At 44.3% G+C, this 13,089-nt stretch overlaps 1 protein-coding gene across 5 annotated transcripts in view; it reads left to right on the top strand.

Annotated features, from left to right (window-relative positions):
* tanc1b (tetratricopeptide repeat, ankyrin repeat and coiled-coil containing 1b) overlaps positions 1 to 13,089 on the top strand; it is a 120,478-nt gene that overhangs the window by 24,560 nt on the left and 82,829 nt on the right. For all 5 annotated transcript variants that reach the window (XM_077002941.1, XM_077002937.1, XM_077002939.1 and 2 more), the window contains exon 3: positions 9,933 to 10,133. In XM_077002941.1, the coding sequence (XP_076859056.1) occupies positions 9,933 to 10,133 (201 nt within the window). The remainder of the gene's footprint in view (positions 1 to 9,932; positions 10,134 to 13,089) is intronic.

The raw sequence follows: 13,089 nt of genomic DNA, 5'->3' as shown, positions 1-13,089 counted from the left end.
GAGACAGTACAACTCTTGTCGAGACCCTCAAGCCATCTGGGTCATTGTGGCATAAACTGGCAGGCAACTACAGTGTGTTCAGAGTGTTTACTGAATCACATATGATAATGTTTATTAAGGTCTGATAGATTTCAGGTATTTTGGAGTGTTTTCTCATAGCTGTGGTTCTTATTGAGTGTTAATTAAAGGCCATTATAGAAGTATGTGTGCTCAGGTCAGTTGGCCACACACTGTTCTGATTTGCACGTGTGTGTGTGTGTGTGTGTGTGTGTGTGTGTGTGTGTGTGTGTGTGTGTGTGTGTGTGTGTGTGTGTGTGTGTGTGCGTGCGTGCGCGCACACATAATGTTTGAAGAAATACCTTCTTTTGATCTGTTATCTGGCCACTTGCATGTTGCTATGAGTTCAAGAGTCCATTCTACTGGAATTAATTTGCTAAGTAGCTGTATGTCTGACCCCACAACTCGGTCTAGTTTGCATAGCTATCTCCCAGCATGAAGTTAACACAGAACACCTCTTTGTGAAGGAAACTTTATTTATTCATTTATTTTAGCTGTTTCTGGAAAACCAGAAGTCATTACCAAAGGCCTCAATGGGTGATCAGTTGACTTCTGGTCTCATGTGCTTCTCTCCTCAGTTGGATAGGAGAGAGTTAGTGCTCACTATGCATGTGACTCTGATACTCTAGATGGATAATTCATCTCCATCTCTGTGAGCATTTAGTGGCCTGACCGAATTAATGACCCCCCTGCTTTTCTCTGCCCTCTCACAGAGGAATAATGGCCACCACGCACAGACGCCTCCTCCCCTGCCCTTTGGTGCATAGAAATGGCATCCTGTTATAATTGCTCTGCAGGGAAATGTGGGGATGCTTCCAGTATTTAGCAAACATTGACATGGCTTTATATAAAGTACCGTGACCCGTTTCATGTGGTTGCGCAGAAAGTTTTTGGTTGAGTCATGGATTGGGGAAATTCTGTGATGGTAAGTTGTGTTCTCAGTTTGCTCAGACGTGGATGGCAGGGGCTTGTGATTTGGATAGAGATTTGCTCCATTACTTTTGTAAAGTAAAGTTAAAACCTCAGTTGTGCATGAAATTCCCCTAAGATGTAGTCAGATTCTTTGCTTTTGTTTGGAATGATGTTCTGGGAGAGAAGCCTTAGCCTGACTCACCATCTCATCCATTTAAACACACTCAATAGGCATTAGCCATACTTCCTATTGTCCTGTGTCAGCTGTTGTTCTCACGACCCACCCTGGCCCTCTATGTGCAACCTTTGCTAAATGACCTGTGCTAATGCCAATCACAATCTGGCATTAACCCCTGACCTCTCTAGGGTTACTGTGAGAGGTCAGTACCATACGGACACACATCAACACAGCAACCACTGTCCGACCACTGCTCTGCACAGGAAACAGGCAGTGACCTCTCAAGGTTTCATAAAACACATTTAAAGGTTACGTTTCAAAACAGAACATGTTACAGCAGTGTGTCTCTCAGATCTTGTCAAACTGGTGCTGCAAGTTCTGCTTCATCATGTAATAGTCTCCCTGCTTCAAAACAGCTTCTTGCAAGTAATTAACTAATTAACAAACCTTTGATGAGAACAGGTTGGTTAGAGCGTTGGGAACATGAAACATGTGAACCCTTCAAAATACTTCAGGCTTGGGATATCACCATGAAACATATGAACATGAGATGTCTAACGTTTCTGTGTTTATGAGAATTGGGAATTCTCAGTTTTCATCATACCTTACATCAGTAGTAGTGCACCGTCACATTCCACTAGTGTGTGAAACTCTACCCATTCAGTGTGAGGAACTGTAATTTGAAAGTCACTGTTGTCACAACGTGCACTGTTGTGTATGGTTGGAACACTCCACGTGTCTTTATCAAAATTCTTTCATGCATTGGATATTATTTATTTATTTTATAGAAAACCATCAGAAGTTTTTTGTGGATAATCAGTCATCTTTCAAGGCTGTGTATTCCTCCGCATTTACATTTAGAATTGAAATCTCAAGGTGCATTAGACGGGGATCACACAAGCCCTTCTGCGTGTCGACAGACTTGTGCAAATGAAAAGGTCTCTAAGCTAGCGCTAACAGTGAATAACACACTGCTGCGAGCCCTCGGAAAATAATCACAAAAGCTGGGATTACGAAAATCCAGCCCAACACTGATCACTACCCTTTGATGTTTTAATAATATTCTCCGTTCCCTCATTGTAATTTGTTGTTCAGCTCATCTATCTTGAAACCCTGTCCAACTTTATCTCCTGTACAATATTGATGAGCTTGACAGGAGAGAGAAAAAGGTGGAAGCACTAAAGCACATATTTTAGTACATTGCTGATGTGAAAGCTTTCTTCGACATTAGCACAGGCCCGATATTTAAACCTGTTTGAAGGAATGGTCTCCTGCAGCCTCCTATAATTGCTTTAAAAGCTGAAATGATATTCAAAAAGTTTGGCAGGCCGCAAGCACACTTGTGTAATAGCGTCACCGTGACCTTGCCTTCCTGGTTTTGTCATGTCTGTCAAGTCTTCTGTGGAGCGTGTGTGAACGTGAAGCAGTGTCGAAGCTGCCGGTTTACCCGCACACCTGGCCAGCCAGGAGCCATTGAGCGTGTGCACACAGCCATCCTTTTACGTGACACAGACGTACACACACTTTACTGCCACTTTTGCCTTGACTGAAACCATAGCGCATTGCCCCCGGCATATAAAGAGCCCTCTCATATTCCACCCCCCCTCCCACGAAACCCTCCCTCCTCCACTCGGAGATAAACAGGAGGCCAAGGCATCGCCTGGTCCCCGGCACTTTTCCCAGACCGGCAGAAATGAAGCGTTCATGAAGAGAAATGGGAAATGTCATGGCTCTCAGCCTCCTCGGTCTTTCTTCCCCTGAGGGCGCTGGGAAAGACATTCCGCAGTGCACAGCCCTACAGCTGAGCCCCGCCCTCCAGCACAACATCTGTCCAGTGGATATACGGCGTCGGCTGCTGTTAACCCGCCCTGTTTGTGCCCACTGACTGTGTTCTAGCGGAAGGCCCCTGGGCCCAGAAGACCTGTTTCGTGCCTGAAATAAACAGAATTGCTTTCTGTCTTCAGACAACCACTGTCTGGAACATTAAAATTCGCATGGATGGGTTTTTGGAGAACAATGCTTGACCAGTGATACTGGCAGAGAAGAATCCGGTCAGTGGTAAACTAATGAATGTCCAAGAAATTACAGAATTTGTGAGTTCAGCATACAGCATGAGGGGGAGGGAGGGACGGAGAGAGAGAGAGAGATAGAGAGAGAAAGAGATGTCTTCATCCCTGGACCTAAACAATCTTAATTTCTATCTTTCTATCTGTCCATCACTGTCTGTACCATGTCAGAATAACATTTTGTCATTGCCAGAGGGAAAATTTATCCTTCATATCTGACAAATCGCTGTGGTAGACACACACAGTTCACCTTTTTTGAAGTCTACATTGCTTAATGCATTTAGTAGAGGTTCATGATGTTATGGTTTACCCATGGCCTAGAACCAATAGACTTTTGATTAGGGGAAACAGCTTCAGGTCATTTACCATAGTGTTCAGTCACCAACCTTACATTAAATTGCATGTTTCTATTTCAGCTCCTCTATTTGAGCTGCTTGCCCTGGGGAACGGGCGGCTCTGCTGAGAGAGATGTGCAGTTGTTCCTTCCTACCATCTTGCCCAGAGGCTCAGCTCTGCTGACAAAAGTGGCAGCCTGTGTAACAACAGCACAATGTCAGCCTGTGTAACAACAGCACAATGTCAGCCTGTGTAACAACAGCACAATGTCAGCCTGTGTAACAACAGCAAAATGTCAGCCTGTGTAACAACAGCACAATGTCAGCCTGTCTAACAATAACACATTAGCCTGTGTAACAATAACACATTAGCTTGTGTAACAATAACACAATGTCAGCCTGTGTAACAATAACACAATGTCAGCCTGTGTAACAACAGCACAATGTCAGCCTGTGTAACAATAACACATCAGCCTGTGTAACAACAGCACAATGTCAGCCTGTGTAACAATAACACAATGTCAGCCTGTGTAACAATAACGCAATGTCAGCCTGTGTAACAATAACGCAATGTCAGCCTGTGTAACAACAGCACAATGTCAGCCTGTGTAACAACAGCACAATGTCAGCCTGTGTAACAACAGCACAGCGTCAGCCTGTGTAACAACAGCAGCAGCTTGTGTGCATTTGCTGTAGCTGTGTGGACTTGCCTTTCTTAAGCGCTCATGTCTGTGAATGCAACTTGGAGGTGTGGGGAAAGGAGCAAACTCCAAACACAGAGCATTTGTTAACACTGTTTGGATTAGATTCAAGTGTCTGGTTTCTGGAATATCCCTTTACAGAAGATTTTGGTTTTGTGTGTTGTGGTGCGTGAGTGTGAGTGTGCATATACTTATGAATGGCAGGAGGGGGTGGGGGAGGGGGTGAGGGGTGTTGGACTTGAGCTCCTGAACAGTTGAGCTGAGATCAAAGTGGCAGTTTCATGCTGTGTTTAAATAAATACAGAGGTCTGATAACTCTCTCTCTCTCTCTCTCTCTCTCTGTCTGTCTTTCTCTCACACACACACACACACACAGAGGCACACTCTCCTTCCTTTTCCCCTCCTTCTCTCCCCTGTATATGATGAGTGTGGGACCCTTTGTGCCTGTGTCTCTGGGTTCTCTGTAGTGGATATGAGCGGTTCATTGGGGTTCAGTCTAGCAGCAGAAGCTCCCACTGCTCCACTGTGCTGTTCCCCTCTAGTTCATGTCTTTGACAAAGAGAATCTGCATTCATTATTCCTCGCTCCCATGATCATGTCACATTAACTGACAAGGACCTAATAAGAGGTTATAATACACAACCACAACTCCCTTTACACACACACTAGTGTCTCATAAAGAGAAAAAAATTGTTTCTAAAGGTTAGAGTTTAAACTTTGTGCTTGCTTTCCCCAATTATTTAAACAGTTGTTTGTGTCATTGTTCTAGTGTAAAAATCAGTGACAGTGTCACAGCAAATAAAACGACTTAGTTATGTCTGCATGGAGTGCATCCTCACTCGGTGTTATGTCCCTTGTATTCAAAATGTTTGAGCGTGTGCGTCTGAGCACGTGTGTATATGTGTGTCTGAGCGTGTGTCAAAAAGTGTGTGTGTAGCAGATATAGATTGCTGAGTGACTGTGCTTCTAGCAACTCTAAATATGAGTTTACTAACTCAAAATGGCAAATCATATTTCAACACAGCATTCAGATTGAACACACACATGAACACATACAAAATGATGCCCTCAGGAGCAGTTCTGGAGCATTCAGCAGTGTGACCACGAGGCCAGAATGGGTTGTACAGACAGGAGCTCATTAAGTGCGCAGACTGAAATCCAGTTGGATTTATTGTGGCCTACATTTATTTTGGGTTGGTCCTTTGGGCTTGACTAACATACTGATGCCATGTGGTTATTGGGTATTCATTTATTTACTGGAAATAATAGGCTGAGGTAACTGGATTTGAGAATTATCCCGAGTATAACATTATTGTGGAAATGAATCAAAACAACAGATATCAATAGGGTCATGGACATAACGATTATAAGTGTTATCCAGAGAGAAAGTACAGGAAAATAACTCTCTAATATGTATTCTCTTGCTCATGATTACTTCACTCCAAACCGTAACTCCTCTAATTCAGCCATAGATGAGCTGTGGTCATTAAATAATGTCTTATAAAACATCACCAGACCTTAAGCTGGAAGAGTTTAACGTCTTTGGTCTTGCCGTGACTTTCTAGAAATGGAAAAGGAAAGGATGGGGTGACTCTGTAATCATTTTCACATCCCCTGGCGGCAGTGTATAATTAGTCAGGGCTGGTTTCCACTGCCCCGCCAGAGTCCTGGCCTGGCCTGCTCTGGCTGTCCTGCTGCCGGAGAGCAGGAACTGTGCTGTTGAGCAGTGCTCATGAGCAGTGTTGATGAGCAGTGCTTGTGAGCAGTGCTTGTGAGCAGTGCTTGTGAGCAGTGCTCATGAGCAGTGCTCATGAGCAGTGCTCATGAGCAGTGTTGATGAGCAGTGCTTGTGAGCAGTGCTTGTGAGCAGTGCTCATGAGCAGTGTTGATGAGCAGTGTTGATGAGCAGTGTTGATGAGCAGTGTTGATGAGCAGTGCTCGTGAGCAGTGCTCGTGAGCAGTGCTTGTGAGCAGTGCTGGTGAGCAGTGTTGGTGAGCAGTGCTGGTGAGCAGTGTTGGTGAGCAGTGTTGGTGAGCAGTGCTTGTGAGCAGTGCTGGTGAGCAGTGCTGGTGAGCAGTGTTGGTGAGCAGTGTTGATGAGCAGTGCTGGTGAGCAGTGTTGGTGAGCAGTGTTGATGAGCAGTGCTCATGAGCAGTGTTGATGAGCAGTGCTTGTGAGCAGTGTTGATGAGCAGTGCTTGTGAGTAGTGCTCGTGAGCAGTGTTGGTGAGCAGTGTTGGTGAGCAGTGTTGATGAGCAGTGCTCGTGAGCAGTGCTCGTGAGCAGTGTTGGTGAGCAGTGTTGGTGAGCAGTGCCTTGCTGCTCTTTTTCCCCTTCATGCTCATTGTGTCGTTCCCTTTTCCTGTGTGCTATTCCCGGATTCAAGCAACATTCTCCCTTTCTCTCATTTAGGTTTCTCTGTCTCTATTTTTGTGTTCTATCTCTGTATCTGCATCGTTCTCTCTCTCTCTCTCTCTCTCTCTCTCTCTCTCTCTCTGTGGTTAGATCATTCATTTAGTCCGTTGTGTGGACAGTTCTGGTCTGCCCTGGTCTGGTCTCTCTTTTACTGCTGGCTTTTCATGTGGCATCTCTTGATTTACAGGGTTGGAAACGCCACACTGCTCCTGCAGCGTCCCTACCATAGACACTGCTCCGATTACCCGTACCACCCCTCCCTCATTACTCAAACATGGGTTTAGCTCCATCATTTTGTCTCTTGGACTCATTATGGCAATATTGATTATTTATAGCATAATTCCATTATTGCTTAGATTGTGATGAAATGGGGTATGACTTTTCTCTATTTGAAGGGTCTTTACTTATGACAGACCCGCCACAGGACTGTTTCAAATGTGCTTACTGTTCTGTGTAGGTGAATAATAACTTGCAAGTAGTTGGAAGTAATTGAGTATCAGTAAGGGCTGATGCTCCTGGACTTGTCCTATGACCAGTACAAGACATGCAGAAATGACCACGGTTCTTTCACTTCTCTTCTGCAGCTAAAACTGAATGTTTGATACGAGAGTCAGATCTAAACTGGTCCGATTGTCACCCAAATGTTAGACCTATCAAATATTAGAGGGAACTACTTTACTGACAACACCCCCCCCCCCCCCCCCCCCCCCCCCACACACACACACACACACACACACACAGTGGCAGTAGGGCCTCCTTTTCAGGCACTCCAGGCCTAGCTCACTGAAGTGGTTTGTTGTTTCTGTTGAAGCGAGGGCTCTGTAGTGAGCTAGTGAGCACCAGCTCTTTGTCCGGGGCTTTGACACCCAGTCAGTGTAGAAGTTCTCATGCACACTGCAAGCACGCTTGCTTGTAAAAATGCTCTTCTGGAAGGAGAAGTTCTTCAGTATTCAGCAAGAGGGTCAGTAGTTTTATTTATTTTTTAATCATTAATTAAACGTAGTTCAAACTAGTAAACTAGTTGACCACATAAAGTCCTATAAATGGTTTTAATTGGAATTTTAGTTGTGGTCTTAGAGGACACACCTAGTGTTTCCTTAGAAGTCATAAGGGTCACAACCTTTGTGAACCCGTCAGGCGATTCATGGGATCTGGCCGAGGTGTTAGTTGGGGCAGAACCACTTCCTGAATCCTGGCCTTCTCGTACGTTTGGTGACCTTTCAAACAATACGTCTTTATGTTTGGTGTTGATGGAGTCTGTGTGCGAGAAAGAGAATGGTGATCTGATTCATCTTATTTGCAGAAAATAGTGTTTTTTTGTTTGTTTTATGTTGGGGTATTTTTATTTATTTTTTTTAAACCTCCTCACAGTTATAAGTATCAAAGTGAGTCTTTGTCATCTCAGAGTAATCTCAGGGTAATCTCAGGATAATCTCAGGATAATCTTGACCTGAGCATCCGCAAAGCAGAAAAAGTCAACATGAAAAAGAGCAACTAGACGGAGCCTTGGCTGATGTCTGCATTCAGGGAGACGAAGTCTGACTTTCTCATCAGTTTCCTCACAGCCAGCGAGGAGTCCTCGAGCATGCTAGACTCGTTTACGGAGCTTGAGCCAACTGCAGGGCTGGACGAACCGCTAAGGGCGCAGGCTTCAAGCCTTCAGTATCCACCAGAATGAGAGATTATCTTGCATGACATCAGATCTTATCCTGGAGTTTTATTGATGACCAAGCCAGTAGGTACCGGGAGGATGCAGTTCTCACGTTTCTGTTTTTCAGTCCATTAGTGCATGAGCAGCACATTGCCATGGATACCAAGAGGGGTTCGAACGCATCAGACACTGACACAAAGCAAACTTTGAGGTTCAATCCATCAGGAACCTGATCCATTTGCTGTGTGGATTTCGGGGCAAAGGACACTGAACGGTTGTTTGGTCACCAGCCCTCCGCAGTCTACATTTAAACAGGCATATTTTAAAGCAGCAGTTAAACATCTGCTTTCAGTCTCAGGGCTGCTTCTCGGTTAATCGGCATTCTTGATTGGTCTGTGGCTGTGGTGGCGCTCAGGCAGTCAGACACGTGCCTGCTCCTGTTCAGTAGGGTGCAGTAGAGGGCTTATACAGGAAGGTCTACACCTTTAGCCTGTGGGCGTTGTGAAACAGGAACATGAGGGGGGGGAGAGGCCTAATGCTCCCAGAGCTGTTTACAGAAAGTGGGCAAACAACTTAGCAAATGGCTAAGTAAAAAAAAAAAAAAACAGTACTGTATTTCATCAGATCACCCTTTTGACCCATGGTTTTTATGACTGTATGACTGTACAATACATTCTAAATGTTTTCCCCCCTTTGATGAACATATACAAATATATTTATGTGCATATTTCACATTTATTTCTGTATACAGAGCTGCTCATTAGTCCTTGGCTGGTGCCTCATTTCTCCTTGTTGTGGATGTGTAATCCAGCTCCCATACTGGTGGCCACTCTCCTCTTACTTGGTAGTTGCATCATTAGCTTGTGCCCAAGAAGCAAGATATCAATAGAACAGAATAGAATAGCAGTCAAAGCGTCTAGAGTTGCTTCTAAATGCGACATTTGCAGGTAGTCACTGACTGCAAAAAAGAACAGAGCTACTTAATGCCATTTTATTTAAGAATTTGCCACAATATGCAAGACTATGAAATCCTTCTTCCCAAAAGAATTTGGGAATACATGTTAAAAAGGCTGTAATTAACACAGCATTTGAAAATATGTATGAAAATACTCTCAAAGTATTAAAAACGACACTTTGCACCCCCTCATTTTAAACCTGAATTGAGCTAGTGCCAAATCAGGGTAATTTCTTAGATCATTTGTGGTTCCTTTCACACACCCTTCTTTTAATTTCCTCTGTAGGAGAACCTTTACATGCTTAATTTCTTTTGACTGTTGGCAGTTAATAATGGAAGAGTGTCAGACACCTACATAAATGTTGTGTGCAGACACTGCTTTTAGCAGGCAATTAAGGTAATTACAATGTATGTTTCAACCTGTTCAACTCTCAGTAATTAAAATCAACATGTGAACTCTTTTTCATCGGTTAACTGGTACATTTGCTTTTCTATTTAGCTTTCAAGTCCATGTTTTTTAAAGTAATGTGCGTGAGCTGTGGTTTATTTTTTTCTTCTCTTTCTCAATTGCTCTCTATTGTGTGACTACTGCAGTGCCTCTTATTTGGTCTGCATGGCCCAGTTACAGCAGCGTAATTGTTTATCTTGTGCTCTTCTTTCAGTGGGGGAGCCCCATTTGCTCAGTGCCCAGAGGAAAGGGCCTGGTGGTGGGGTGCGGGACCCTGGTGCTGTCCTGTCCTGCCCTGCAGAGGACGGGATGAGGCTGGGCCTGTCTAAAGGGGTGTCCATGTCCCTGCCCTCCTCCCCCCTACTGCCCCGACAGAGCTACATGATGCCCACACGCTCGTCCAAGAAATCTCCAGGTACGCGTCCTCTACCAGACGATTACAGAAGTGCCTCACTGGCACAGACGAGTGTTCAGTCGCTCAGAGCCGCACAACCTGTCGGGGATGATTATCCAACAGCAGATCCATCGTAGTCAGAGGCTAAAGAGATTAATCCCCATTAAGAGTGTCATTTATTCGAACATTGGGTTGAAGCCGTGTTTGGGGGGGGTTGGGTTGGCAAGAACCAGCCAACATTTTCTGGAGGCTTGTTTCACACACAGTTCCAGTCATCTTGATATCTGCTCAGAGCCTCGTGTCACCTGAGACATGGTGACCGCTGCTGCCTGGGGTCACACAGAACCGCGGAGCCGTGAGTGAGCGCTGCCCGGGGAGGCGAACTATGAAGAGGTCATTCAGGAGAAATGCCCTAGCTGCCCATGTGTGACCTTTGTGGATCAATCGTACTGAAGGTCATGGTCTGGGGGCTCACGCCATGTGTGCGTGCATGGGCTTGTGTGTTGATGAGATAAGGCCAGATCTGGAGACGGAGCGTGAGCTGGGAACTGTAGCTGATTGTGTAATAAGTGGGTTTACATACCTGGTGTTTGTGCGTCACGGATTATTTAAATTAGTTTACAAACTTATGAGTGATTGGTACTTGGCGTCTGTGGTTATGTGGAAATTACAGCACATGTGTTTGGTGGCTTGTTTCATGTTTTGAAGTGTGTGTGTGTGTGTGTGTGTGTGTGTGTGTGTGTGTGTGTGTGTGTGTGTGTTCGCGCATGCATCCGCCTATGTTTGTGTGTGTGTATTTTTGTGTGAATGCGTGTATGGTCAATTTGGTTGGTTCTGCCCTTCTCAGTGGTGAAGGCAAGGCTACAGCTGCAAGCATCAAAGCTTGTCACTAAACTTGTTTTACTCAGGTTTTTGTTTACAAAGGACTTGGCAAAGAAGGCAGAGATCTTTTAGGTGGTTCCCTTAACCACGTATTCACATCTGGAGCTCATGTGTTGTATCAGCACTGCTTTGAACCTGCTGCAAGTGCAGTATGGCCTGTTCACACTGTCAGACCATAGTCTGTAGTCAATTACTGAAAGATCCTCTTCCAATTAAGATCTCTTGTCTTTTCAGAGGTTGTGGAACTTCTTCAGGACGCATATAGACAAATCAGTATTTTGTTTGATAATGATTATGATAGTTGAATGATTTAGCTTGAATGGTTTGTGCCAAGTTTCAGGAATGTAATAAAACAATTTGCTTATCATTATGCGATGACTTTTTTAGTAATTGGTCATTAAGTCTCCTCTACATTACTGCTTTGTATGTTGGCTTCTCATAGTCCTGGATTGTATTTTTTCACTGTATATTTACAGTTTTCTTTACTTGTTTTGCTTATTTTAGTTTTTTTTTTTTACTACAATGTCTTTTTAAATGTAAATTTCCCTTCATTATACACACAAAATGAAAGAGCAGGTGAAAAGCTTGTGTGTATGTTGAACTGGTCATAGTTTCATTAAAGTCACAAATGACCGCACAGTTCAATTATTTCCAGGTGGATGGCACTCGCCTTCATGCCTTAGCTTAGCTTAGCTTTTATTTCTGTGTATTTCTCCACTGCTAGCACTGCCATGGCTCTGGGTCCAGTATTTGTCCTTATTAGTAGCCCTACATGCTAAAAGCAATTAATAATCTAAACTGGAACATTTATAATAGTACGATTAACAGTCCTGGTAGCTCCATCACACCTAGATTATCCGTTTAGTGTTTTCTACATGATTGTGTTTGTGTGCACACATCAGTGAGTGTTTGTGTGTGAGTAGAGGGTGTGTGATCTGATTAGGGGGATTGTGTATTTAATATGTTGGGTAATGTTTGCTGTGCCTGTGGGAGAGACTCTTGTGAGCATGCATCTCTTTGTTAGCTGTTGTAATTGAATGTGTAAGACTGTGTGCATCTTCACAGTGAGAATGGAGAGAAGCTTCTCACTTTCAGCTAATATGCACACAGACACCGACACCATCCTCAGACACGCATGTATGCGTGTACACACATGCATGCACAAATTCACACTACGCCCCAAACACACACACGTATGTGCACGCATGTGTGCGCACACATTCAAGTCTTTTCATGGATGAAAAAGTAGCATGTCAATTGACTCAGATGACACTATAACTCAGTAATCAGTAATGTACTAAATTGTCCTAAATTGGGTTATACGAGGCATTGGAGTGTGTGTGTGTGAGTGTGTGTGTGTGTGTGTGTGTGTGTGTGTGTGTGTGTGTGTGTGCGTGTGCGTGTGCGTGTGTGTGCGTGTGTGTGCGCGTGCGTGTGTGTGCGTGTGTGTGTGTCGTGTGTGCGTGCGTGTGTGTGCGTGTGTGTGTGTCGTGTGTGCGTGCGTGTACACTCAGCCAGAAAAATTCCTCCAGTCTCTTGCAGGGGAATTTTGTCTTGAGCCTCCTTGATCTATCAACAGGAATTAGATTGGTCTCCACAGGTTTGGAAAAGGGCCAAAACCAATCTTTCCTTCCTTTTTAATTAAATCAATTCCATTATACTGTCTTTCAATTTTTAAGCAGATTTTCTTATTTCTTATATTTTTTTTGGGGGGGGGGGGGTGTATTTGGCTGCCCCAATGTGGCGTAGTTCATCACAAGCATACTCCACCAAAGCCCCATACAGACCCACTCACAGCCATCTCAGCAGGGCTTCTGCAGGGCTTCTGAACTCCAGGGTTCAATATAGCACCTCAGAACCACCACTGCACAACCCCCTGACCTCACATCTACAGCATCTTCCTGGCTTCACATTACTCCATTAATCTCTTCCCAGTCCACGTCACTCTTAATTGCTAAATATGATTGTCTCTTTTGTACAAGTCCTAATCCTCAGCTCTGGAGGGCAAAGCAGGATGAGTAGATTATAGGAACCTTTTCCGATACCCTCACTCATTAGTGTGGCCTAGCTGAAATCCCTGTTCTTTTATCCAGAT

Source organism: Brachyhypopomus gauderio, chromosome 4 (assembly GCF_052324685.1).
Source record: "Brachyhypopomus gauderio isolate BG-103 chromosome 4, BGAUD_0.2, whole genome shotgun sequence".
Taxonomy (NCBI): Eukaryota; Metazoa; Chordata; class Actinopteri; order Gymnotiformes; family Hypopomidae; genus Brachyhypopomus; species Brachyhypopomus gauderio.
Note: the sequence above shows the minus strand (reverse complement) of the source record. Positions and strands in the feature narration are given on the sequence as shown.